This window comes from Odontesthes bonariensis, chromosome 22 (assembly GCF_027942865.1).
Source record: "Odontesthes bonariensis isolate fOdoBon6 chromosome 22, fOdoBon6.hap1, whole genome shotgun sequence".
Lineage (NCBI taxonomy): Eukaryota > Metazoa > Chordata > Actinopteri > Atheriniformes > Atherinopsidae > Odontesthes > Odontesthes bonariensis.
In genome coordinates this window covers 18,909,598-18,937,218 of record NC_134527.1, presented here as the reverse complement: position 1 = coordinate 18,937,218, position 27,621 = coordinate 18,909,598, and the positions used below count along the sequence as shown (strand labels likewise).

The 27,621-nt window shown below is 41.0% G+C and overlaps 1 protein-coding gene across 1 annotated transcript in view; it reads left to right on the top strand.

Moving 5' to 3' along the window:
* loxhd1a (lipoxygenase homology PLAT domains 1a) overlaps positions 1 to 27,621 on the top strand; it is a 36,022-nt gene that overhangs the window by 4,482 nt on the left and 3,919 nt on the right. The window contains exons 3-36 of the mRNA XM_075456063.1: positions 1,158 to 1,238; positions 1,993 to 2,177; positions 2,876 to 2,974; positions 3,335 to 3,483; positions 3,574 to 3,697; positions 4,240 to 4,490; positions 4,568 to 4,703; positions 4,821 to 4,981; positions 5,100 to 5,186; positions 5,803 to 5,938; positions 6,075 to 6,229; positions 6,338 to 6,498; positions 14,462 to 14,538; positions 14,644 to 14,840; positions 14,941 to 15,133; positions 15,268 to 15,428; positions 15,513 to 15,849; positions 15,977 to 16,128; positions 16,591 to 16,724; positions 17,118 to 17,266; positions 17,368 to 17,472; positions 17,559 to 17,687; positions 17,777 to 17,944; positions 18,035 to 18,216; positions 19,498 to 19,614; positions 20,049 to 20,211; positions 20,416 to 20,570; positions 20,771 to 20,980; positions 22,240 to 22,363; positions 22,473 to 22,681; positions 22,808 to 22,993; positions 24,011 to 24,138; positions 24,245 to 24,362; positions 26,472 to 26,649. Coding sequence (XP_075312178.1) covers positions 1,158 to 1,238; positions 1,993 to 2,177; positions 2,876 to 2,974; positions 3,335 to 3,483; positions 3,574 to 3,697; positions 4,240 to 4,490; positions 4,568 to 4,703; positions 4,821 to 4,981; positions 5,100 to 5,186; positions 5,803 to 5,938; positions 6,075 to 6,229; positions 6,338 to 6,498; positions 14,462 to 14,538; positions 14,644 to 14,840; positions 14,941 to 15,133; positions 15,268 to 15,428; positions 15,513 to 15,849; positions 15,977 to 16,128; positions 16,591 to 16,724; positions 17,118 to 17,266; positions 17,368 to 17,472; positions 17,559 to 17,687; positions 17,777 to 17,944; positions 18,035 to 18,216; positions 19,498 to 19,614; positions 20,049 to 20,211; positions 20,416 to 20,570; positions 20,771 to 20,980; positions 22,240 to 22,363; positions 22,473 to 22,681; positions 22,808 to 22,993; positions 24,011 to 24,138; positions 24,245 to 24,362; positions 26,472 to 26,649 — 5,297 coding nt within the window. The remainder of the gene's footprint in view (positions 1 to 1,157; positions 1,239 to 1,992; positions 2,178 to 2,875; positions 2,975 to 3,334; positions 3,484 to 3,573; positions 3,698 to 4,239; positions 4,491 to 4,567; positions 4,704 to 4,820; positions 4,982 to 5,099; positions 5,187 to 5,802; positions 5,939 to 6,074; positions 6,230 to 6,337; positions 6,499 to 14,461; positions 14,539 to 14,643; positions 14,841 to 14,940; positions 15,134 to 15,267; positions 15,429 to 15,512; positions 15,850 to 15,976; positions 16,129 to 16,590; positions 16,725 to 17,117; positions 17,267 to 17,367; positions 17,473 to 17,558; positions 17,688 to 17,776; positions 17,945 to 18,034; positions 18,217 to 19,497; positions 19,615 to 20,048; positions 20,212 to 20,415; positions 20,571 to 20,770; positions 20,981 to 22,239; positions 22,364 to 22,472; positions 22,682 to 22,807; positions 22,994 to 24,010; positions 24,139 to 24,244; positions 24,363 to 26,471; positions 26,650 to 27,621) is intronic.

Genomic DNA, 27,621 nt, shown 5'->3' with positions numbered 1-27,621 from the left:
ATTTGACATGGCCGGTCTTCTTTTCCATTTTGAAAGAAATGAAAGAAGACCACGATGTCATTTATGCAGATGATCAAATGACTCTCAGGGTATCTTATCAGCAGCAGGCTCCCTTTATCTCTGCACACATTGATTGTCATATAGGGTTACCTGTGAAGCACATAGGATATACCAACTTATTGTCAGTCACTCTGGACCATGTCATCCACACCTTGTGGTGGTCTCATTCATCTACTTTGGTTAGCATCAACATGCCTTGTATTCAGTATCTCCATGCTGTGTGACTGTCATGTTGCTCAGCTGATGAAATACCATATGCAGATGTGAATGACTCTTTGTCATAAAATAAGCATATTGCATAGGAAGGAGTTTCGCCTTACTCCAATATACATTAGGTCCTTCCTGTATTGTGTCACGACTGTTTGAAACTTCACATGATACAGGTATGGAAGGGTTTTAACATTTAAAAGCATAAGTGCCCGATTGAAAAATCGCAGCAGGATAAAAATGCAAATCTTTGGAAATTCAGTGTAATTGTAACACATTCAAATCACTTGAATTCCAATGTTTGCGGTGAGTTTGGCTTTTACAAAATAATGATCTCTTCATCATTTCTTTCAGGTGAATTAACATAGAGAATGAGGGCATGAATACATGTGTGTTGGACAGTATTTGGCAGTTTATTGCAGTATGTGACACTTTGTGCCATAATTATGCAATCCATGGCACTATCTGAAGCTTGAACATTGCAAACAGAAGAGAACAGATGGAGATGTGGGTCAGACACAAAGGCATGCACTCTCTGGAAACGGAAAAGAAGGTATCTCATTCACGGTGTTCGGTACAGGGGGTCTGATGTGCTTCCATGTCCAGTCCATCTCTGTGAGGGGTAGAAGTACAGTATACAAATAGGAAAAAGATGAGGAGGTGGAGGAGTGGGCATTGAAGTGGCAAAGCCTCAGGAAGGTTTCAGATTATAGCACTGCCATGAGACCACAAGTGTATCCTAAGCCAGATCAGTCAGGGAATGCCATTTACAGTTTCAGAGTTCAACTCCTTTATCCGTCTGGACTAATCTCTCTTGATTGAATACAGGAAAATACTCAATGCATCGTTCTCACAAATTCTAATATTTCTCCACATGTTTCAAATTACAGAAGCCGGACTGCATTTGAGAAGAACAAGACTGATGTTTTCCGTATCAAAACATACAACGTGGGGCCTCTAAAAAAGATGAGGTACTGTATGATTTAACACTGTACTCGCCAATCCATTTTATTGTTTCCATTAATGGATCAAATACACAGAATGTAAAATTACAGGTGACCCACAACAACGTCGTTCATGCTTCATAGTTAAATATGCACACAAGTTAACCGCATCTTACAGAGCCCATCCAACAGGAAGACTTCTCACTTTTTCCCCAGCTTGCACAGCTGGCCTTCTAGCGATTTCATGCAGTGACAGAAGGTTAAGCTCCATCTGTTGTTGTGGGTTAGTGTCTAACTCGACAGGAGAGAGGCAGAGTTGCATCACAGGCAGAAAACATGAACAATGAAATAATCAAAGATTTAACGGTCAGAGATTTCTAAACATAGAGATGCTGCACCATGGCTAGAAATTAGAGGCTCTACAGTTATAAGAGTAATCATGGCACATACTTTTACACACTAAGCTAGTATTCTAAGATTAGATAAGGCTTGTGGATGTATCTTAAATTAATTAACTGTAAAAACTCTACATTTTTACAGTGCCTCAGAACATTTTTTGAAATGCCATATATTGTATGTATTATAAAAATCAGACAAGGCATACACAGATTTTTCCCTCCTGTTAACCTAATCAGCCCTATAAACCTCGAAGCTGATCATTTGTGACACGTGAACTACAATGCTTAAAGACAAAAGTAATTTTTGTTCAGTATTAACAAACAAAGGCTTATCTCATTTAAGATTACCTACTGGGTGAAACCACCTCTGTTGATTTCACTAGGATCGAGCATGACAACACAGGGATGAGCGCCAGCTGGTTCTTGGACAGGGTGGTGGTGACCGAGATGAACCGACCCCATCTGCGCTTATATTTTGCTTGCAACAACTGGCTGAGTCGGGAGGAGGCGGACAACCTGTTTGTGAGAGACCTGCTGGGCAGCTTGAATCCCATGGACGTCCCAAAATGTAGGTCACTCTGGGACAAAGGCCCAACACAAAGCAGGCACAAAGGTTCACAACAGCTAAAACATCATAATAACTGATTAAACTTTAAAATACATGCACCAGATTTCAGATAAACCACAGGGATTAAAGGTTGTAGACTCTACTCTTAAGATTTCAAAAAGCCCCTGTAAAATGCACCTTGACAACTCAATGAGTTAATCTAAGTAGAATAATATATTTTGAAATATGTCCATCACATATAGATATAAACTTTGTTTAGAATAAAAGTGACCATGGCAAAGCTGTGTGTCTGACCAGTTGCATACCACTGTGCTTGATAGTCTGCTGTCTGCATCCTACTATTTCAGGTTGTAACTAAATTCCGTCAGAGTGTAATTCTCAGGTAAAACCAGTGCCAGTAACCTTTGTTGCAATGTGATATCATGTCTTAGCACCTACAGTCAATTAAGCAGGGCATTGTGCAGTCATTGTGGTGTGAGGGAGTGGTTGGAGCAATAAAGCTTTTTCACAAATAGACACGCGTGTAATGAATTTTTAACTTGGAAACCAATCCTAGAGTCAGTTTGCAAGGAAACTTCAGAATGAGAATAAAATCCATCTTATCAAAAATAACAATAACACTTTTAGCTTCTCTGGTTTTATTTATAAAGTAAATAATTTAATTGATAACTGAATGTATCACATTCCATGTCTTGCAGTGAATAAATATCTTGTGAGTGTATTCACTGCTGACATGAAGGGAAGTGGAACTGACGCTGATGTATTTCTGAATATCTTTGGAGTAAATGGTGACACAGGTAGTGTGGTAAAGTTTTTTTTCCTCATTATTCATTATAATTTTACGACTTTGTACAATGAAGAAATTTTAGATAAATGCTTATCACATGTTCAGATTAAATATACAAAGATATAAACGGAGGAAATACTAGAGCTTCACAATTATTAATCTTTGACTTGTAAATATTTGATATTGTTACCTAAATTTTTTAACAGTCAGCTAAATACCAAAATAGTTGGTGATTAAATTGTTATTGATCAAAAACCCCAACATAATATTTACATGCAACATAATTTACCACATTCGCTGTTAATGACTGCGGCTATTTTTACTGTTTTAATGTGATTCTCATTCAGAATTGGTTTGTTTATTATGAAAGGAGAGAGAAGACTGGATAGCGACAAGGACAACTTTGAACGTGGGTCCGAAGATAAGTTTACAATAGAGGCTCCAAACTTGGGGAGTCTGAAGAAAATCACCATTGGCCATAACAATAGGGGCTCATCAGCTGGATGGTTTCTAGATAAGGCATGTACAGCCAGCACATGCAGGCATACTGTACACAGCCTTTAGAGATGGGTGCTCATATGATAGTACATGATACTTATTTCCCTGTAGGTGGTGATTGATGACATGGGGAATAAAGAAGTATATGAGTTCCCAGTTAATCAATGGTTTGCCATGGATGAAGCTGATGGCAAAATACAGAGAGACGTGTTGGTAGGATCCATGCAGCCAATGGGTGAGAAAACACAAGCTATCACCTCAGTATATGAAACTGAGCTGAAATTTGAAATGTAATCTAAAATTAATTTTTCTATGTGTGTTGCTACTTTTCAAGTTTCAGGCTTTTGTTTCCCATGGAAGCAGCTGACAGGCATTGAGAAGGCAAACAATGCTAAGAAATTGTACAGAAGTCTTTAGAATTTCACACCCCTGAATACTTTCAATTTTGAAACCATTTTGTCATGTCACAAAAATCTGTTGACTCGCGTCCACAGATATATTTTTATGATACTGGAGAGAAAATAACTCCATGTAAAAAGAATGTATTTTTGTCCTGACCACATTATTTTCTTTCTCTAAACCAAATAATTTTGATTTCTAACTCTAACCATTCATATTATTGACTAAATCCAAGTAAAATGGCATTGTCTTATTGAACGGAAGTAACTGAGGAGTGAAAAAAAATTGTTGTATGCTTGTCTTGGTGTATATTGGTCATTTGCAAACATCTTTCTTTTAGATTAGTAATATTTTATGTATTTTTCTGCATCTATTTAGGAATTGTATACAACGTGCAAGTGATGACTGGAGATATAAGAGGTGCAGGGACCAACTCTAAAATCCACATCGTCATGCACGGCTCCAAGGGCTTAAAAAACAGCGGCAAAGTTTTCCTTGAGGGCGGCGCTTTTGAGCGTGGTCTCATTGACATTTTCAATGTGGATATTTGTGAACTTATCAGCCCTCTGAGCAGAGTCACCATTGGGCACGACAATGGTGCCGTAGGTGCTGGATGGTACTGCGAAAAGGTACTGCTCATTTCTTATTGGAAACGGAGTGATTCTAAAAACGTCCTTCGTTCACCATTTAGACATTTCTCTTCTAGGTGGTAATATACTGTCCGTTCACTGGCATTGAGCAAACATTTCCATGTGGAATGTGGCTAGATGAGGACGAGGGAGATGGACTGATTGAGAGGGAGCTGTATGAGATGGTCTCTCTCAGGCAGAAAAAACAGAAAAGTGAGTTTAGTTTTTTGTTCAAGTCAGTCCTTTACCTAAATAACAGCAAATTGTAGATAGAAAAATAGTCCAAGAAACATCATATGCCACTATGCACCTTCTTTTTTTCCACTCCAGAGTACCCATGGTCCCTTTGGATTTGGACCTCAGATGTGAAGGGGGCAGGCACAGATGCCCAAGTGTTTCTGCAGATCTATGGAGAAAAAGGCAAGTCTGATGAGATCAAACTGGAGAACAACTCAGACAGTTTTGAACAGGCCCAGATTGATAAATTCATGGTAAGTTTTGGTCCAGCTGCTGACTGATTGCACGACACCTTCTTCTGTTGGGTATTTCTCACATTTGATCATTTTTCATGCATCTATTGATGTTTTCGATTTTTTTGGGTCACTGTAGATTGAAATGCCAGACATAGGAAAACTTCGGAAAGTGCGGATCTGGCATGAGAAGAGGCATCCATTTGCTGGCTGGCATTTAGCAAAGGTGAGATTCTGCTCTGTATGTCTGCAGCTGTCAGTGTAAGCTGTTGATACTATTCTTCACTGTATCTTTCAAACGACATGATAGACACTTGTTAAGTGTTTAATCATGCACTTAAAAAAATGGTTCAAATGTTTCTTTCACTGTGGATAGCAATGCTGATGGACCAGTGTGCCATTTAGTGTCGGACTGGAATATGACGACAACAGGATTTTCCTCACACATATCTTTGATGTGACTTTGGGGATTCTCTGCATTAGCAGTTGTCATTATCAGTAAAAATGAAAAAGATAGTATTCAATTTTTCACATAAACTTTGATTTGCTGTTAAAATGCTAGCATAACTAATAACTTTCATACCAGCCTCCACTGTGATTTTGCAAGTTTTTTGCATGTTATTTTGTTAAACTAAGATATAAACATGGCAAACAAAATAACTCATCATCGGAGGATGTTAGCTTACATACGTTAGCAAACTTTGCAGAGCTGTTGGACTAGCTGCAGGTTCTAATAGTTCAATGGCATGATTGCAGTCTTTATTTGTTTGAAAAGAAGATCCTGAATCAGAGGTGCAGATGAACGCATGTGTGATATCACATGAAGCTGTGACTTTCTGCAGGTCACTTTGCTCAAGATGCTGACAATGGACAAGTATTCTTTTGAATGTGGCCGTTGGCTGGACATCAATGAAGATGACAATGAGATTGTCAGAGAGCTTCCAGCCACAGGAGCACTCCTTGACGAGCCGCTACCGTGTAAGAAACAAGACATTTGCTAGAATGCAAACTAGAACAGTCACTGTAACAGTACTTTTATAATCATCAGGACACCATGTAAGTCCTGAGTGAATGTTGCTACTGAATGTGGTTTCTTTTTTTTTTCTTTCTTCAGTGATAAAGTATCGTGTCACAATCTGCACTGGCAATGTCAGTGGCAGTGGCACCGATGCCAGCGTCTTCCTCAATATAATCGGAGACTTGGGCGACACAGGGGAGCGTCTCATGTTTATGAGCAAAAACAATGTCAACAAATTTGAAAAAGGAAATGTGAGTGAATTATTATCCAAAAAGGAATGTGTATAAATGTAAAAATGTATGGATATTGTTTGAGTATTGACAAATTTTTTACATAGTTTTCTCTCCGTCTTCCCTCAGCATGATGAGTTTCTCATAGAGTCTGTCACGGTGGGTCAAGTGCGCAGAGTGCGAGTAGGTCATGATGGCCGCGGTGGAGGCTGTGGCTGGTTCCTTGATAAGGTGATGGTCAGAGAGGAGGGCCAGCCAGAATCCTTGGCCGTTCAGTTTCCCTGTTTCAGGCAAGATAATATGGCACATAACCTTAAGCAACAGTATCACATTTGTTTGAAATTTGTGCTTATTTTCTATCTGACTATCAGACAAAACCTTGTTTGGCTGGAAATTATGTGAGCCCATGTCAAACTTTAGTCAGACATTGTGTTTGGGATGTTTGTTTTAAATTCTAAAAACTTTTTTCAATTTGTTCGTTTTCAAATTCCTGCCAAAAAAAAACCATGTTCAAAATTATTCCAGACTTCCTCAATAATCATTTTGCCATCAGAGCAATCATATGTTTTTTATAATTGCCTAAAGTTTTGCATATATTCATTGCGACAGGGTCTTTGTGGTCGAAAGGCTTCTTGCCATCACTCTGCTCTTCAGTTCCTTTCATTTATTTTTGATGCTATTCAGGTCTTGGCTCTTCTGGACCATTCTAAAATGTTGACACTGCTCTCTGTTTACCACTTCTTGACCACTTTGTCCATATGGCGTGGATCATTGTCTTGAAAGCTCCACCGCTGTCCATTGCCAAATGATTTTTCTGCAAAATTCCATGATGTTTTTCTTTGGTGCTCTTTTCAATTGTCATTTCAGTTTCATATTGTCAACTTGGTACCAACTGCTTTATCATGCCATTCTGGTTAAATCTGAGCAACTCTTATTCCAACATCTCATTGTAAATATTCAAGCGTGATCTTCTGGGACCAAGAAGAGTCCCATTTTAACAAGATAGGCAGATGAAAACTCAACGAAGCTTTACAAAGTAAACCTGGAAAAAAGAGACAGCAATCTGCTGAAAAAAATGCCTTTGGCAGCACATTCAGGCAAAGCTGTTGCCACAATAAACAGAACGATATTATTATTTTAGAGCAACCCATCTCAAGTGCAGAACAAAATATCATCCAGATGCTGTAGAAGGAACTAAAGAATCAGTTTAAAACTGAACAGGACTGAAAAATTAACAAAAAAAAACAATTTCATGTTCATATTTATCACATTCCCACCAAAATAGAACATTTCCGGGGCGGTCGGTGGCATAGTGGGTTAAGCAGCCGCCCCATGTACAGTGGCTACAGTCCTCGCTGCAGCTGGCCCCGGTTCAACTCCTGCACCGAGCGGCCCTGTGCTGCGTGTCTTTCCCCTCTCTCTGCCCCTAGTCTGGCTTCTTTTAACTCCACTTTTTTAAGTTATTCATATCTATTTACAGAATTTCTATAACAAGTAGGCTGTTTTTTATAATTTGGATCTCTCTCGCCTCTCTTTTGCTGAGTCCATCTCTCCATGTAGCCTGGAAATGATTTCCTTATCTATGTCACTGGAGTCCGTCTGACGGGCTTGTAGTGATCTCCTCTCTTTTTCAAACTGTCTATCATTCCTCCACTTGCCTTTCTATGACCCTAAAATTAGCTCACAATAATGCCCGGGAATCTACAGTTGTAATGTCATAATGTGCACATTTGTGCATGATAACATCTATTCATGCAGTGAATATTAACATGCCTTCCAGTTTGCAACAAATTTCTCAGTATTACCATGATTATTTCCAGTCAGTGGAAAGCCATATGATTAAAAAAATTCAAATCTGACAGATTGTATTTCAGTGTTGTTCTTTATTATATTGATGTAAACTCATCGGGCTATATAAGTATAACCTGTATAGCATTTATATCTAATTATATATATATTCATATATATATATTATATGGAAATGTATTAATAATATATCCCATTTTTTTTAAAGAAGAGTTTTCCTCTTAATTCTCTGATCTGAAAGCATCCAGCCACAGGCCAGATGAAAAAAATTATCCTAACAGTTCCTAACTGTATCCTAATTGTAAAATCCTTCTAAGTGATGTAAATTGGCTATGCTGAGGCTCACTGGCTCTACCGTGGCATGACCGTTACATTCATTTCACTGTGGCCGGCCGCCTCACCTTCGTCGTTGCCCGCCGCACCACGGATAAATTCGGAACCCTGTGTTATTGTGTAATTTTCCACATGAAAGCATTCGTCTGCCTTTCCAGCGCTTGATCAGCGTTCCCCCGCCCCGCCCTCTCTCATTTATGACACTGGCTCTCTGACTGGATAACGGGATGAGAGATGACTTTTTGGAGCCCTCTTTTAATGTGCAAGTTGCCATAGTAACTGTAGACAGCAGTGCTGTTTCGTTATTGGACTGTTCAGATTAATGTATCGCGAGATTAGCTCGCGAGCTCTCGTTGTATTGTACCGGCGGTAGCTGAAGCAACGTGTTGGATTCGAGTCATCAGATTTATTAATAAACAACCACTTTGTTTCAACTCTTCATCTATTCGTGACTCACAAGAATAGAGACAAACTACATGGTGTCAGAAGTGGGATATCTGATATGAACACACATCGTTATCAAAGACTTGCTTTGGATCCAAGACATCACGACGGTAGGCTACCCAACTACTTAGCAATAACAAGCTACCATGGCGGACGGCTTCAGATGCCCGGACCCCCTTATCTTTGATGGGAACGTAGCAGTGCACTGGCGTAGGTTTGAACGCGAATATGACATCTTCATTGCTGCTGCTCATAGCGACAAACCAGCCAGGACCAGAGCCTACATACTCCTTAATCTCGCGGAACCCGAGGCTATAGAGAGGGAGCGGACATTCACGTATGCACCCGCAATCTACGGTGAAGGGAACGAGGTGTTAAGACCAGTGGAATCTAGGGAGGATCCCGAATGTCTTAAAAGAAAATTCAAAGAAATATGCAACCCTGAAACAAACGTGATAATGGAGAGACACAATTTCAACAGCAGGAATCAAAAGCCAGGCGAGACGGTCGAGGCATACGTGAGTACATTGAGAAATCAAGCAAAAAACTGTAACTTTGGTGCATTAGAAGACGAGCTAATACGTGACAGACTGGTCTGCGGAATCAGTAGTGACACCGTCAGACGTACATTGTTAAAGGAGACCGACCTCACGCTTTCCAAAGCTGTACGCCTCTGTCACATCAGTGAGCTCACAGAAAAGCACACCAAAACCCTCTCTGCCCAAAAAACCGTGGCAACTGCCAGTGTCGATGTCATACAAGTAAAACAAAGGGGATTCAACAGACAGACAAAACGCTCAACAAAGCAAGATAACTCAACAATTACCAACTGCAGAAATTGTGGTGGAACACATCAAGCTAAGCGTGATCAGTGTCCGGCTCTAGGCCAGCAATGCCACCACTGTGGCAAACTGAACCACTTCAAAAGTGTATGTAAATCTGCTAAGTTAAGCACAGCAAATAAACAGGTGCATCAGCTCTGTGCTGAATCAGATTCTGAAGCTGACAACGAGGAGACATTCACCATTGATGGGTTGTCCATACACAATGAGCAAGGCAAAAACAGTGATGCTCATGACAAGGAAGGACATTGTTTCCTCTCAGTAAATGACAAAAACCTGAAATTAAAAGTTGATACAGGGGCAAAATGCAACGTCATGTCTTTGCGCACATACAATCTGATAAAACGAAATGAATAACTGTGTAAACCAATCAAACAAATCAAACTTGTAGCATTCGGTGGTTCTCTGATTAAACCAATTGGTGCAGTGACACTACAGTGCAGACTGAACAGAGAACAATACAGTCTCCAATTTCAGATAGTGAGTGAAAATGTGAAGTCCATCTTGGGCTTGGAAGAGAGCCTGAAAATGAAACTTGTCACTTTCAGCAGTGAAGTGTATCACATTGAGACTGTTCAGGATCAGACAATGTCAGAGAAAATATTTCAAGATTATGCAGATCTGTTTACAGATGAACTGGGTGACTTACCTGTAACTCAATGAAAGTGGATCCAAATGTAACACCAGTTGTCAGCCCTCCGTGCCGTGTTCTAGCAGCAATGCAGAAAAAAGTGGAACAAGAGCTCCAAAGGATGTAAAAATTAAAGGTAATCAAACCCGTGGATGAGCCCACAGAATGGGTGTCCAACATGGTGGCTACACATAAGAAGGAAACGGGGGACGTTCGCATTTGCATTGATCCCAGGAACCTGAACCAGGCCCTCATGCATCCACACCATCCAATGCGCACAGTGGAGGAGGTGGCAGCCCAGATGTCAGGTGCCACCATCTTCTCTGTTCTGGATGCAAAGAGCTCATTCTGGCAAGTCAGATTGGATGAGGCCTCATCGCTTCGCACCACGTTCACGACTCCTCATGGCAAATTCAAGTTCCTGCAAATGCCATTTGGCATCAGCACAGCATCAGAGGTTTTTCAAAGGGCTATGGAACAAATATTTGCTGGATGTCCATGTGCCATTATCGTGGATGACATCATAGTAGGCGGCAAAGGACCTGAAGAGCACTATACCAACCTCCGAAAGGTGATGGATCGTGCCAGACACGTGAAACTCAGACTGAACCCGAAAAAATGCAAATTTGGACTCAAGGAGGTGAACTACGTTGGTCACACATTCACTGACAAAGGCCTCAAAGCAGATCCCAAAAAAATCAAAGCGATCAGTGACATGCCACCTCCGGAAGACAAAATGCTTCCTACGAATGATTAACTACCTAGGAAAATTCATTCCAAATCTGAGCGAACTGACATCACCTCTGCGACAACTGCTACACAAGGACGTGCTGTGGAGCTGGACAGAGCATCAGCAGACCGCATTCACCAGACTGAAGGCATGTATCACCAGCCCACCTGTGCTTCACTACTACAACGTGGAAAAGCCGGTAACGCTCACCTGTGATGCCTCCCAGCATGGCCTAGGAGCTGCATTCCTCCAGGACGGAAATCCGATAGCATACGCATCACGCACATTGACACAGACGGAGACAAGATATGCGCAAATCGAAAAGGAACTACTCGCTGTAGTGTTCGCCTGTCACCGTTTCTATGACTACATCTATGGCAAGCCTGTCTTGATTGAGAATGACCATCAGCCTCTTGTCACCATCCACAACAAACCATTCCACACGGTCCCAGCACGTTTGCAGCGCATAATGTTGCAGTTACAAAAGTTCAGCCTGACATTCACCTACAAAAAAGGCAAACACCTGTACCTGGCTGACACCCTCTCTCGTGCACCACAGTGCAATGTTGGCCCACAAGATACTGAAAATGCAGAGTTCGAGGTAATGGCCCTACAACTGATATCTACACAGCGCCTTGAAGAACTTCGGCAGCACACTGCGTCAGACAGTGTCCTTCAGAAAGTCACCAATTACATTCGGAATGGCTGGCCTAGACATGCAAGCAGCGTACCCATCAAGGTAAAACCATTCTTCAACTTCCGTGATGAGCTGCTGCTGGAGAATGAAATCGTCATGAAAGGAAACAGAGCAGTGCCTGACTCTCTGCAGTCCGAATACCTCTGCGTGCTACACACAGGACACCCAGGGACAGAGTCAACAAAGAAAAGAGCAAGAGAGAGTGTCTTCTGGCCATCAGTGAACAGTGACATAGAAACTGTCATCTCATCATGCAGTGTGTGTAACAGCCTGAAACCACACCAACAAAAGGAACCATTAAAACTGCACACAGTCCCTGACCTACCATGGTCCATTGTTGCCACCGACATCTTTGAATGGAAAAGCCATCATTACCTGGTGCTCGTGGACTCATACTCCGGGTGGTTTGAAATTGACCAGCTCAGCAGCTTATCTTCCAAGACTGTCATACAGAAGCTGAAGCGCCACTTTTCTGTACATGGCATACCACTGAAATTATACTCTGACAATGGCATCCAGTTCACTAGCCAAGCACTTCAGGAATTCGCAGAAGTATGGGACTTTCAGCTGGTGACAAGTAGCCCAGAGTACCCGCAGTCTAATGGGCTCAGTGAGAGAGCTGTGAGGAGTGCAAAGAAGTTGCTAGAGACCACAGAGCGTGATGGAATTGATTTCTATCTGAACTTGTTAGGGATGCGCAACACGCCCCGCGACACGGTCCTGGGATCACCAGCACAAAGATTACTGTCCCGACGCACCAGAACAACTTTACCCATCTGCAAAAAGCTACTGAGACCAACAGCAAAAGCCACCACCAAGGTTAGGCTGCAGCTAAAAAAGAGGCGCACAACACAGAAACACTACTGTGACAGAACCAGCAAGCCACTGACACCCCTCGCACCAGACCAGGTGATTAGACTACAAACCACAAAGGTGTTTGACAAACTGGGGATCGTAAGGAAAAAGTGCAATGAACCACGTTCATACATCGTTGAGTCTGAAGGAAAGGAGTACCGACGAAACAGACGCCACATCTTGCCTGTTAAAGAGCCACAACCTTCACACACAGAGGAACTGGATACATCACAGCACGCACCTGAGCCGCTAATCAACAAAACAACACTGTCTGAGAACTCTGTAACGACAGCACCAGAGTCATGCCACAATGAACTTAATCAAGAAAAGATTCCCAGCAAGGTGGTGGAGCACCACATGAAGGTGCATGCAGAAGGCCCAACTCAACCCAACCCTTCCGGGTATCTCACCGGGTTTGGCAGGGTATCTAGACCTAACAAAAAGTACATGAGTTAGATGAAATGTGAAAAGAAAAATGCCTGAAAGATATCTAAATGTTTTATATTAGGATGTTATCACAAGATATCTGAATACAAGCTTTGTATTTTGTATCTGTTGCGGTACTAATTTTGGAGCTGTCCAAGTTGTGGGTTCAGATTAATGTATCGCAAGATTCTCGTTGTATTGTACCAGCGATAGCTGAAGCAACGTGTTGGATGCGAGTCATCAGATTTATTAATAAACAACCACTTTGATTCAACTCTTCAACTATTCGTGACTCACAAGAATAGAGACAAACTACAGTAACTAGCAAAGCATTCGTCTGCCTTTCCCGCGCTTGACCAGCCTTCCACCGCCCTCTCTCATCTGACACTGGCCGGCTCTCTAACTGGATAACGGGATCAGAGGTACGTGACGTTGAATTGATGTTATTTCCCAATTATTATTTTATATTTGTGAACAAGTTGTTGAACATTGTGCACGATTTATATCGGTCCTGGAGTTCCCTTATCAGAAGGCCTTAGAGCTGTTCTTCCAGGAGAATAAAATGCTCTGAGCCAGCCTGCCAGATGTGCCATTGATCTGTCTCTCTCTCTCGTGTCTGTTCGTGACAAACTTATTTTATCCATTAGCAAATGTTTAATTTAATATAATTTAACAACATTTTGTGTTGTCATTAGGCACACACTAAGTTTATCTGAAAAAGGAACAATAAAAAGATTCATTTTAAAGATAGAAGAAGATACTTTTTGTAACACAACACTGTTTTATGTTATGGGCATTTCTGAGTGACAGTTGTAAATAAAGAGAATAACTGGAAACATGTGTAATTGTGTTATATCGTGATATCAGCGTGATATAAATTATTGGTTCCCAACCTGGGGGTCGGGGCCCCCAGGGGGTCTCCATGGTTGGCGGGGTCCGGCCACCGCACCTTCAAGGAAATCCTGCAGGAAACACATGATGTCTTTAAGTAGTTAGACACCTGATGGATGAGTTTGCCATTACAAATGGACACTAAATACATGTGGCCAGCTAGCTTTCTCCTGCAGTAACTGGAGTCAAACCGCAAGGCTGGGGTGCAGTGTTACTTCTGGAAAAAGGCTGATCCTATTTGTCGGTCTTGTTAATTGGGGATGGTTCACTACCTCCCAATGTGTTTACTGCTTTTGAAGAAAAATATAAAATAAATCACATCCAATCCGATGCAGGCTTATCTTAGACTTAGGGATACCTCTTTTGTGATAATGCACAAATCTGGTTTATGTTTGGACTTGTATATGTGGACTTTTAGAGGCTCAGTCAGTGCCAATCCCGTTACACAGTTCTTGGTCTTTGTCCATTCATCAACAGTAAAGTTGATCCTCTTTCCAGATTCCATTTTCTTGGATGTCTAAGTCACAGGAAGGCAATTTTACTCTATGGTTACTCCGATATAATTGGAACTATCGACTTCTGTCGTGTTTTTCTCCAGGTGGTTGGACCGTAATGAAGATGATGGACAGATTATCCGTGAGTTAGTTCCAGATGGAGATGGACTGCGTCTCTTTAGTAAGTACAATTAAAAGATTTTAACATTTTAAAGCAAGCAATTTTCATACGTATGTAACAAGAAAAGTTGATAACATTGAAAGAACCAATTTCACTCATCCACAGATGTCAGCTACCATATAGCTATCAAGACAGGCAGCATAAATGGAGCCAGCTCTGACTCCAAGGTGTTTGTCAAGCTGTATGGGGAGAAGGGTGATACAGACAAGGTGATACTGGCAGTTTCCGACAATGACCTGAGGAACTACTTTGAGACAGGAGCAACTGACATCTTCACACTTGACACTTTTGACGTGGGAGAGGCAAGTTCTTTAGATATGCATATATCTGACTGAGAACACAGGTTCAAACACTTGCTTGTGTTTCTTTTCTTTATTTTATCTGTGTGCTCTGTGTTTCTAGATCTACCGTCTTCTGATTGGTCACACCAATGAGGGCTTGCGGGCTGGATGGTTTCTGGACAGCGTGCAGATCTCCGTACCCGTTCATGGGAAGCAGTACATGTTCCCAAGTCACCGCTGGCTCTGCAAAGATGAAGCTGATGGAAAAGTGGAGGTGGAAATCTATCCCAGTGAAACCTTGGACATTGAAAAATGTAAATGACAAAAACAAGCAAACTGCACAGTTTGAATTCACCAGTAAAACAGTAAAAAGGGATTATGAGCTAAAGTATGTTTCTCCTCTTTATATGTTCTTTCCTCTTATACCATCATATCTCCCCTATAACAGTGATCAACTATGAAGTAACAGTGGCCACAGGTGATGTCCGTGCAGCAGGTACCAATGCTAATGTCTTCTGCCAGATCTATGGAGAGGAAGGAAAGACTGAAGTCCTCACCCTGAAAAGTCGCTCCAACAATTTTGAACGTGGCACCACTGAGATCTTCAAGGTCTGTATTAGGTCTTGTGTTTTGTCAGCACCTGTTGGAGACTAGAGTTCCTACTTTAAATAATGTCTCCTCCTCACAACCCAGATTGAAGCTCTTGATGTTGGCAAGATCTATAAGATTCGCATTTACCACGATGGGAAGGGCATTGGAGATGGTTGGTTTTTGGATACAGTGGACATCAAGCGGCTGACAACGGCTTTGGTGAAAGTTGAGGTTAAGAAAGAGGAGCCATCCAAGAAAGACAAGAAGAAGGACAAGAAAAAGAAGAAGAAAGAAGAAGAAGAGGAGGTGGAGATAATTGAGGAACTGCAAGAAGTGGTAGAGACATTTACTTTCCCTTGTAACCGCTGGCTGGCCAGAGATGAAGAGGACAGGGAGATTGTGGTTGAGTTGCTCACTGAAGACAATGAAGACTTGGAAAGTAAGCAGAACGTGCATGTAGTGTGTTGACCTGCTGATATGTTGGCCACCAGGCAATGTTTCAGCTATCAAATTCTGATGTAATGTTATCAATATGTCACTGATGATTTCCTGTGATTTCCTTACAGTAAACTCATATGAAGTTCATGTGTTTACTGGGTTAATGTGGGGGGCGGGGACTGATGCCAATGTGTACATCGACATCTATGGAGAGACTGGCGACACGGGGGAACGACAGCTAAGAAAATCCAACAACCTAAACAAATTTGAGAAAGGCCAGGTAAACTTTGATTGGTAATGTAAACTTGTGTTGAAGAAGTTGTTTGGCATTTAAGGAAGTCTGCTTACTCACTGTCTTGCCAAGAGTTAAAAGACAAAACTAAACCATTAAACTGTCATGTCTGTCCCTGAAGACTGACTCTGTCCAAAGGTTAAAAAAAATCCCCCAGCAATTCTACCCATCAGCACTTCTAAAGCAATTGTATTAATGTTATTATACCTGTTTAACCCATTCAAAAAAAGTGTGAACAACCATGGTTTTATCCATCTTTATGGCCAAGAAACTTAAATTCTTTTTTAAAAAAACTTGAAAAAACTTACAACATTAAGAAGAACCATGTTTTTGCCATCAGTCTTTCCACAGTTTTGAATATATTTGATTTTAATAATTTTGTATTGTTGCTATCTTTTTTTTTTCTGGTTTCTCTACCCTTTGTCACAGCTCTGTTTGTGTGTAACCTAGGAAGATATTTTCGACATCACAGCGGTCGATCTGGGGATCCTGAAGAAGCTGAGGATCCGACATGACAACAGCCAGGCCAGCGCCGGCTGGTTTTTGGACCGAGTGGAGATAGTAGACAACAAAGATGACACAACGTGAGACATGAAGATGTTAGAAAGAGGACAGTGATCCATGAGAGCTTTAATCCAGATCTGTAGCTGCATCTTCAGAAAAATCCCTTGTATTATTTTAAAGAAGAATTGAATAATCTATCAATCATTAATGTTATAGAATATATTTACTATTTGTTGGGTGACACCAATTCAACAACAGAGGCACATCAGAAAATTTGCACATAATATGTCTGCAGAGCTCCACTGTGTGGTGGGAGATGGTACTTGACTGCAGCAATTTAAAGAGAGGTGTCCATCTTCTCAGAGTTGTTTTTGACCAAAAAATATTAAACAATCCTAAACAGGAATTCTGGTCATATTTGTATCCCAAAGCATTTTATTTACAGCTTTCATATTGCATATATTTTGTATTAGGTACTTTTTTCCATGTAAACGCTGGCTGGCTATCGATGAGGATGATGGACAGCTTGCTAGGGAGCTGGTCCCTGTGGACGAAGCCTTTATGAAGATGGGGGATGATGATGAAGAAGACTCTGATGCTACACTTGGTCTGGAACAGAAGGGTGAAGGGAACATTATAATTGTCCAGAGAAAGATGTTAAGAAGTTGCAAACTGACCTGAAAAATAACCCACATTTCTTTTAAAATGTTGTTACCATTATAGCGATGTCAACAACATACACAGTAAGGATAAAAACTGGTGACAAGAAGTATGCAGGAACAGATGCTAATGTCTTTATGACACTGTACGGCACCAAGGATGATACAGGTAGTACTCCAGATCATTATTCTCTGTTATATTTGTATGCATGTGTATTTAAATATCAAGTAACTCTGTGCTGTGCACGTCTATAGGGATAATTAACCTGAAGGCTTCAAAGATCCATAAAAACAAGTTTGAGAGGGGTATGACTGAAGAGTTTACGGTGGAAGCTGTGGACATTGGACCCCTGAAAAAGCTGCGTATTGGACACGACAATTGTGGTACATTAAGACACAGCTCTGGCCTGTGTGGTTAATAACGCAGAATTAATCTACATACGTGATCACAGTGAATTTTGTCAATGTTTAAGGAGGAGGATCAGCAGGCTGGTTCCTTGATTGGGTGGAGATTGATGCCCCATCTCAAGGACTAAAGCTGCGCTTCCCTTGTGGCCATTGGTTGGATAAAGGGGAAGATGATGGAGCCATTGTCAGGGATCTGTTCCCTAATTCTCTTCAGACGGAGTTTTACACACCATGTAATTCACAGCATTGCAGAAAACTTAAATCAAAGAGATTTGGTTTTCAACTTACTTATTTTTGCTCAACTGCTTTTTTTGTCCTTATAGTTGTTCCCTATGAGATTAAAATCTTCACGAGTGATGTGTTTGGAGCTGGAACAGATGCAGATGTCTTCATGGTCCTGTATGGAAGAGATGCAGTGTGCACCCAGCAGAAGTCTCTGTGTGTCAACAAGAGGGAGAGGAGAATGTACTTTGAGAGAGGAGCTGAGGATATGTTTATTGTTGAGGTAAAATAACATTGGGAAAACATCACTAAGTACAACCCAGATTCAAACAAAACTGAGACAGAATGTCAAGAAAAAACAGAGTGCAAGGATTTGCAAATCTCATAAACCAATATTTTATTCATAGTAGATTATAGAAAACAAATACGATATGCGAGCTGTGCTCTTTAGGAGCTACAGGAACATTTCTACATATGGTCTGGGACTGCCCCGGGGTAAAAACATTTTGGGAAATTGTTTCTAAAAAGATTTCTTCTATTCTTGACAGTACCATCCCTTGCTCTCCAAGGATTTTGCTACTGAACGATTTTACTGAGCTAGACCTTTCCTTGATGCATCAACGCTGGTGTTTGGTAGCCCTAACTGCCGCTAAAAAAATAATCGCACAAAGATGGAAAACTCCCCATGCTTTGTCACAACAACAATGGATTAATACAGTCATAGATCTGGCTAAACTTGAGAAATCTGTGGCCAGTATGCACGGTGCTCAGAGCAAGAATATTAACTTGTGGTCCTCTTTTATTGATAGATTATTGGATTGATGGCTTGGGATGATGTCCTGTTGCTTTCTTTTTCACTTTCTTATCCTCTTCTACTTCTAGCATCTACACATCAACTATTCTGAGCTGTTTTTTTTTGGTAAACGTTTTTCTTTGTGTTTTCTATTAGGACCGGATGAGTGAGCTGGGAAGGAGACCTGTTTGTGTGTGTGTGTGTGTGTGTGTGTGTGGGGGGGGGGGGTGCTGGTATGGATGTTGATTGTCGTCCATTGTCGTTTCATGTGTTGTGTATTTGTTTTTGTTTGTTTGACATAAAAATACAATAAAAATTTGATCACAAAAAAAGAAAACAAATACTGAAAGTGAGACATTTTACATTCATAAAAACACAAGCTCAACTTAAACACTCCTCGAAAACCAAAGGCAAAACATGGAAAACTAAGTGGTAGCAAAAATAAAAAGCTGAAGGAGCATGTTGCTATTTATTAGGTTACCTAGCAACAGGTTGTCACGTTGGGTGGCGTGGCGTGGTGAAGCAGGCCCCTGATGAAGATATTTAAAAAAAATTAAAACTTGATTTATTTAAAACAAAACAAACCAAAAGGGCGGCTGAGCCGGTATACAAAAAACCTAACTATGAAAAAACAAAACCTGACTATGACTGTGAAAAAACTTAACTTGGACAAACCTGACTTGACTGTACTTTTTTCAGAGTTTTAGAGATTAGAAAAGCAGAAGAGTATTTTGTATTTACTGTGATGAATGTGTTCTGTTCCCTTTGCAGCTAGAAGATGTCGGGGATGTAATTGAGAAGATCCGTATTGGCCATGATAACCGTGGGGTTAATCCAGGCTGGCACCTGGACAGAGTGGAGATCAGACGTCTGCTCAGGAAGGGAAAGGTACTGTCTGCAGTAGCAATAGAGTCACACAGTGGTGGTGAAAACTGCCCCAACCCCCTCCCAAAAAAAAAAAAAACTGCCAAAGTGCAATAGTTTAGGGCAGCGTCGTGCAAAGCATAAAAGCTTTGGCAAATATCCCAAACCTTTTCAATAATATCCATCTCTGTACTTTGACAGAAATTTTTAAATGAACATTATTTATTGTAGCAGCAGACATTGAGATGTGTTTCCTAGCATCCTCTCACTCACACCCAGCTTCATTTTTGGTCAGCAGGTGGAGATGTTCTCCTGACAGATGACTGGTTTTATTTCATTATGTCTTACATACTGAGTCATGGCTCAGGCTTTTTCTTCACCTCTTTGTTCACTTGTTCTCCTCTAAGACATACAGATAGAGATCATATCACAGAATGAACACGTCTTTCTCTATGTAGGGCTCGGAGACTGTCATCTTCCCTTGTGAGCGCTGGCTCGCCAAGTCAGAGGAAGATGGAGAAACAGTGACAGAGCTGGTGCCCTCTGACATCATCACAGAGAAACTCTCAAGAGATGGCAGCCTGAAAGTAACTGAGGTCGAGGTGGAAGATGCCCTAGAGAGTATGTAGTGTCCCAATTTTTCTCTGCCTTTCTGAGCATGATTTCAAAACCTTCAAAAACCATTTTCACTCTGTGTTCTTTAAATTCCCGACTGAGCCTCTGTCATGACAGCAGCATCAAACGCTAGAAAATTGCTTAGAATTTCCTGCAATTGCCTAAAACTGATCCATCTGTGCTCGTGTCTGATCATTGTCCCCACTTCAGCTCACACATACAACGTGTCAGTGATGACAGGTGATGTTTATGGAGCCGGCACCGATGCCAACGTCTTCCTGACGATTTATGGGGACCTGGGGGACACTGGGGAGAGAAAACTGAGCAAGTCGGAGACAAACAGAAACAAGTTTGAACGAGGATCTGTAAGGAAGCTTACTTTTTTCGTGAATCTCTTTAATCTGCCATTTTACAATCATCTACTGTATCATTTTGAAGTGATGATAAACCATTTTTTGTATTCAGTATAATAACAGTAAATGTACTATATATATATATATATAATAACAATAACAATAAAACTGACAATTATGCTGATGTTACATCAATCATATTTTCCTTCTAGGTGGATAAGTTCACTATAGAGGCCGTTGACCTTGGCCAGGTTTTTAAGATAAAAATCCGCCATGATAACAGCATGGTGAGTGCTGACTGGTACTTGGACCAAGTGGAGATTGTTGACGTTGACACAGAGGAGGTCTTCCTCTTCTTATGTGAACGTTGGCTCTCCAGGAAGAGGGAGGACAGGCGCATTGAGAGACTCTTCTATGTCAAGGTATGATGTCTTGTAAAAAACTGCATAATGTGAATGTTGGATTGCCTTTTAATCATGTGGACAAATTGGAAACATATACATTAGATCTTAAGGAATTTCAAGAAATAACAAAGATAAAAGGAGAGAACTACATCTCAAACACTGCACACAATAATTAATGGGTCAGTTCCCCCAAAATACTTTCATAGTATCTGCCTAACATTTCTTGGCTGAGGATTTGAGATATCAATTTCTGAGGTAACTTCTTCTAGTCAAAGAGAAGGATTATCTATCACAATGGAACTCATATTCCTTCCCTGAACCATTTCATTGTGTGTTGCTGTCATCAAATCCTAAAGACTGTTTACGTTTCAACACCGAAAATATTGAAATTATTTTTTTATACTTGTGTTTGCTTAATGAAGGTTTGTAAAAAATAATGGAGTAATGAAAAAAGCAAGTGTTTATATTTGCAACTTAAAGGCTCTAAATGTTATCTGGATCATTTATATATATTTAGCATTTTGTGTGTAATATTTGTTTTTTGGGGGGGTTTCAGAAGTGTTCGTAGGCGTTAGACATAGAAAACCTGCTGGTATTGATTTATTTCCACGTCAGAGCAGAATATTTTGCTGACATGAACTTTAACGGTGCGTTTTTTTGATTTGATGACCATCCATATTCATTTGAACAAGAGTATACAGAAGAAGAGCTTCTAGAAATTATAGAAAGGATGAGGAAAGAGAGAATAGCAACTGCCAAAGGAAAATTGCATCTTAGCAAAAGTTTGTTTCAGTTAGTCTGCTGCGTTTCTGCATTCTTGAAATGGCTTCTTTTTTTTTAAAGAAAAACTATCAAGATGTTCACTATAAACATGATGATCTGTGAGGTGTAGTGTGTGGACAGGAACATTTTCATCTATTTGTAGCACAAATTGCCACAAGCTCTCTGTGTCCCAGTCCTTCAAAGGTAGTCCGTGAAAGCTTTGCTAGATTTTGTCGCCACAGTTTGAAACGACCAATGGAAATATGCTCTTCAGGAAAATATACTACACTCCAACTCTGTACATCCCTTTCTGTCTTTTTATGACACCTGTCCACTCCCAAAGTTAAATTTTGCTGTTGTTGCTGTCATGCAACAGCTCCCCTAACAATGTGCACCTGTTAGCTGAAATTTTTCACACTTTACTGCTCCATTATATCACATTGCGGACTTGTCATAACATTTGCATTGGTGTGTGTGTGTGTGTATCACTGAACATGTCTTGTTTGTTTTTATAGGATTATGAAGGAGTTCGAGAGAGCTTATACAGTAAAAAGAACCCAGCCCTGACAATGAAGAGTGTTGACAGTAACATGAATAAAAAGAACAAGAAGAAGAAAGAGGAAGAAATAGAGCTCCCAAGTAAGAAATATGAAGAGTTTTCATCATCCACTGCTCTGTGGGTGGTTGCTATTAATTACATTATCACATGCTCAAATGAATTAATAATTTGAGTGCCCTCACTGTGCAGTCATACCATACCACATCACTATCTGCACTGGACTGGAGCGTGATGCAAGCACCACCAGCAGGGCCTTCGTGATCGTTATCGGGGTCAATCACACCCAGACAGATAGGCTGTGGCTGGACCTGCTGGATGGGAGGAAGGGCTTTGAGGCTGGCTCCCTTGAGAGCTTTGAGGTCCAAGGTTCAGATGTGGGGGAGATTAAAAAGGTGGAGGTGAGTGAGGGGTGAGGCTTTTTGCCTTTCAGTGACAATCATACGCTCTGAGCATTCTCTCACACACACATCAACATGCAGAAAATCACTCCCTTGCTGTTTCATTATTTCTCTCCTTCCCTGCAGCTCGGCCATGATGGGGCCACTCCGGAGAGCTGCTGGCTCGTTGATGAGCTGTCTGTTGCTGTGCCAACCAAAGGGGTCAAATATGTCTTTGCTTGCAACTGCTGGCTGGCCAAAGATCGAGGAGATGGGCTGACTGCAAGAGTGTTCAACGTGTTGGATGCAGACGCCATTTCTATCTCCCAGAAGGTATGCAAATGTGAACAAGTTGTCGCAGGCGGAGCCATATGGCAGACAACATACACCACGGTTACTTGTCGATGAAATTTACACAACTGACAAGTGATAATGACCGAATTCCTATTTCACTGTCATAGATAAAACCACTGGGACCCTTTAAACCAAGAACACTGATTATTGTGATTTAATTTCATATCTAAATCTTTAGGCAATAAAATAATTATTTTTACATTATAATTAATGTTTATTATAATTTACATTATAATTATCATATAGACCAAAGAGCTGGTGGTGGACTTCAGGAGATCTAAAACTCCATACCAGTCAGTCTACATTGATGGGGGGGAGATACAGACTGTTCAGACCTGCAGACACCTGGGGGTGGTGCTGGATAATAAACTGGAGTGTTCTGCCAACATAGAAGCCGTGTACAGGAGGGGCCAGAGCTGTCTCTTCTCGGGACGGCTCGGGTGTCTTCAATGTCTGTCGTGATATGATATGCATGTTTTATCACACTATCATTGAGAGTGCACTGTTCTATGCTGTTGTCTGCTGGGGGAGTTGCACTACAGACAAAAACTGTAGGCGCCTGGACAAACTGGTAAAAAAAAGGCCAGTTCTGTTGTAGGCAGAAGGCTGGACCCTCTCAGTGCTGTGGTGGAGCAACGGATGAGGAGGAAATTACATTCTGTTTTGGAGAATAATAAACATCCACAGCATCATGGCAGGACAGAGGAGCAGCTTGACTGAGAGGTTCAGGAGGTCCTTTGTTCCTACAGACATAAGGCTTTTTAACAGTGACTGCTGACATGTTCTTCTCAAATTCATTTATTTAGCCATTTATTATAATTATCATTAGTAGTGGTAGAATTAGTATTAGTATTAGTATTAGTATTGGTATTATTGTTGTTGTTGTCTAATATACAATCATTGTAAATATTTATAATTTTTTGAGCTACTTAACTAATTTGAATGGTTTTACAATTCAAATATAATGAGTGGAATGTCTAATTTCTTCGTCATCAGATTATCTATGAAGTAACGGTTGTAACAGGAGATGTGCAGAATGCAGGAACAGACACCCAGATCTTCATGTCTGTGTTTGGGTCCAACGGCAGCACAGAGGAGATGCTGCTGCAGAAGAATGAGGACAGGTGGCAAAAAAAAATTTGCTTTCCATTTTATATTTCTACTCTGACTTTTGCAATATGAAATCATGCTCAAGATTTTAAACTCTGCATTGTTTGTGGTGGACGGCAGGTTCGAGCGTGGTCAGGAAGACACTTTCAACATGGAGATCGATGACATCGCCCCGCTGAGAAAAATGAGGCTTCGTGTTGACGGCTCCGGCAGTCGACCTGATTGGTTTCTTGACAAGGTCGGCTCGCCTCAACCAGATACACACATACTGTACATGTTCAGGAGATGTCTTATATCCTAAAAACAGAAAATAATTGGTAGATTCTGCTCCTCTGAAACATCTGGTTGCTTCATTTCCATCAAAGGCTCATGAGCTTTTAAGATGAACCTGCAGATCTCATACATAAAAAATACAAAACCACGAGCATTGAAGTGGAACAGTAATTGATAGCTTCTTCAAAAATCAATAGTACGAAGGGGGTTTGTGTTTTTATCCTGGAACTGTATGCTGTAGGTCACAGGATGTTTCAATCTATTATATCAAATTGACACACGCATACACATATCTATCCCTGCCTGTGGGAGGGTGGTAAATGATTCACCCTCCCACAAAGACACAGACACAGAGGCACATACACACATACACAGCAGGAGCTGGGCTCCTGGAGTGAGCATATTGACCCCTTTTATTCACCATGCTGGCATTGCACTAATGACCAACACACATACTGTTAAAGAACAAACATGCGCCCATACAAGCTGAGTTTTTGCTAGGGATGGAGAGCTTTTATTTGTGTATGTGCTTTAGATATTTAATGAGGATTCCTTTGATATAATTGACTGCAATACTCTTTCAGAAAAAAGGTTTTTCTCTTGAAATGACCCTGTGAGAGCACCATCCCTGCTTACCTTCAAATTCAGTCTGAAGTCTTAGGCAGAGAGCATTGATGAATTAGAACGCATTTCCTATGTAAATGTCTTAAAGGATAAGACCGTTTTTTTGACATTGGGCCCTTGATTTCACATTATAACATGATGTTCTACTCACCCCTGCTTGTTGTTGGTCATTTGGAGCTGTTCCGAAGATATTCGCGAGGCGTCTGGCTGCTCTCTTGAGATATTCGGCCATGAAACGGTTTCCTATGGGCAAGCTTATACAGGCACAAACTATGCTGTTTATAATTTATTATTTACTGTACACTAGCACTGATAACGTGGAGGTGCGTCGCTTACGTAAAAAATCGGGGTTACTAATTTTGAATTTTAGCTGAATGAATAAATAGGCAGCAGGTCTGTGGGCTGTCTGTGGCAGTAGCACGACGAGGACGTCAGTAACACCCACTTTACGACAAAAAAAATCAAAATTACAGTAACCCGGATTTTTTAAGTAAGCGACGCACCTCCACGTTATCAGTGCTAGTGTAGAGTAATTAATAAATTATAAACAGCATAGTTTGTGCCTGTATAAGCTTGCCCATAGGAAACCGTTTCATGGCCGAATATCTCAAGAGAGCAGCCAGACGCCTCTCGAATATCTTCGGAACAGCTCCAAATGTTCAACAACAAGCAGGGGTGAGTAGAACATCATGTTATAATGTGAAATCAAGGGCCCAATGTCAAAAAACCGGTCTTATCCTTTAAGCACCATGCCTTTAGAGCATCGGAAGAGTCAGGAAGAATACCAAGCCCTGTCTGTCTAAGCTTGGGACTCTGCAACTGTGAACATCTCCTTGACTTGACCCTGCACAGAGCCTTGTGTGTTCAGCATCACAAACAGATGTGCTGCCTTTATAGATTGCTTGGTCTATGCACTGAAATGAACTCAACAGTGCACTGGGCATACTTCCAGCATAGTAAACAGCCCAAATATATGTGCAGAAAGGAGAGCTCACGTGCAAGGGAGGCAAGACCAACAATGAAATATTTCCCAGGACTATAAGAAGACACCTTAAGAGAGGCAGGGCTTCTGGATATACTGGCAAAAACAATCAGCCACTTTTATCCAGACTAAAATAGCTCAGCATCATTGGATGTAGTGCCACAAACCAGAGGATTATTACCACTGACCCTTTTTTACCAACAACAGCTGAATATTCCCCTCTTTAATTCTTTTTCACCAAATGCTCAGCCTCAGATACTTTGACGCCAAATATATTTCCAACAGCATTCTAACAACATTATTTTTTTCTTATTTACAACATTTCAAATTACAGAAGTAACTGACAGTTTTATTTGGTTTCTATAGATTGATTAGAATGAACCTTTTTTGTACTTTGGCTGATAGCTGGTCCCAAAATCAATGTTTATGGAGCAGAGTATATTTGAAAAGCTATCGCTGTGTGTCCAGGTGATCATGCGTGACCTGACCACAGAGGAAGTATCTGTGTTCAACTATGAAGAGTGGCTGTCAAAGACGTGTGGACCCAAGAGGACCATGATCTGCGAGATGGCTGCTGTGGTGGACGAGGAGGTGATGGTGGAGCTCACCACCTACATCATCCAGGTCAAGACCAGTGATGTTGCAAGTAAGTTTTCCACACATGCAGGCGGCTATGAAACTTATTTCATGACATTGAACAACTCAATAATTGACAAGATAAAAAAAGATTCATTATTCAAACAAAGAAGAACAATTTTTTTGCTGCAGCTTTTCCTGTTCAGTTAATCTTAATTACCTTGAAAACTCTCATTATTATTATCATGCGAGAGTCTTAGCCTCCAAGTTGAAAGATCTGAAGGGCTGCGTTTAATCAAATAATGGATGAAATGTTGAGGACTCTATGGGGAACAACTTTCATGTTAACATTTGGACGAGGCTTGTGAAGCAAAGAAACTAAAAGGTTCAAAGGCAGTCAGCAGATGAGGCCATTTCAGGTCTGCTTATCAGACCTGCTGTCATCCATCCAGCTTTTCATCTCAGGGTCAGAGCCAGGTCGAGTCCAGGGGTGCTTAGACTGAGCAGAGCTTCTCAGACATGCTCTTTCATTGTCAACATCATCCAGCTCTTCCTGGGGAGATCCTGAAGGGCTCTGCAGTCATCAGAGACATTTCTTTCAAGTGTGTTGTCTATTTGTTTTCACACATTCAAAGGGGACCCATTTGTCAGTGGCTTTATATAAGCCAACTTCTGATCAGTGAACCCCCCATAGCAAATCAGTGCCTATTACCTTGTAGAGACAAATGACTAAATGTCTGTCTTTATGCACTTTGAATGCCCTTCTATAGCTCACCACTGAGTCAGTTCATCTTATTTCTTGTCCTCATTTGACCTGTCCATGTGCAGAGGTTTTAGTTTCCCCCCCCAGGGGGGGGAAAGGTGGAATCATACATATTTGACTCCCACGTGGAAATGAAAGAAATCCTCTTTAGAAGCCCTCCACTCTCTTGCACCATCTTCTTTCCATGCAGTATTTTCTATAGCTCACTTATGCTGGCGATCAATGCGATAGCGTGGTTAGAAGTCTTAACCGACTTCAAAGGGCTGCTTCTTGCCTCTG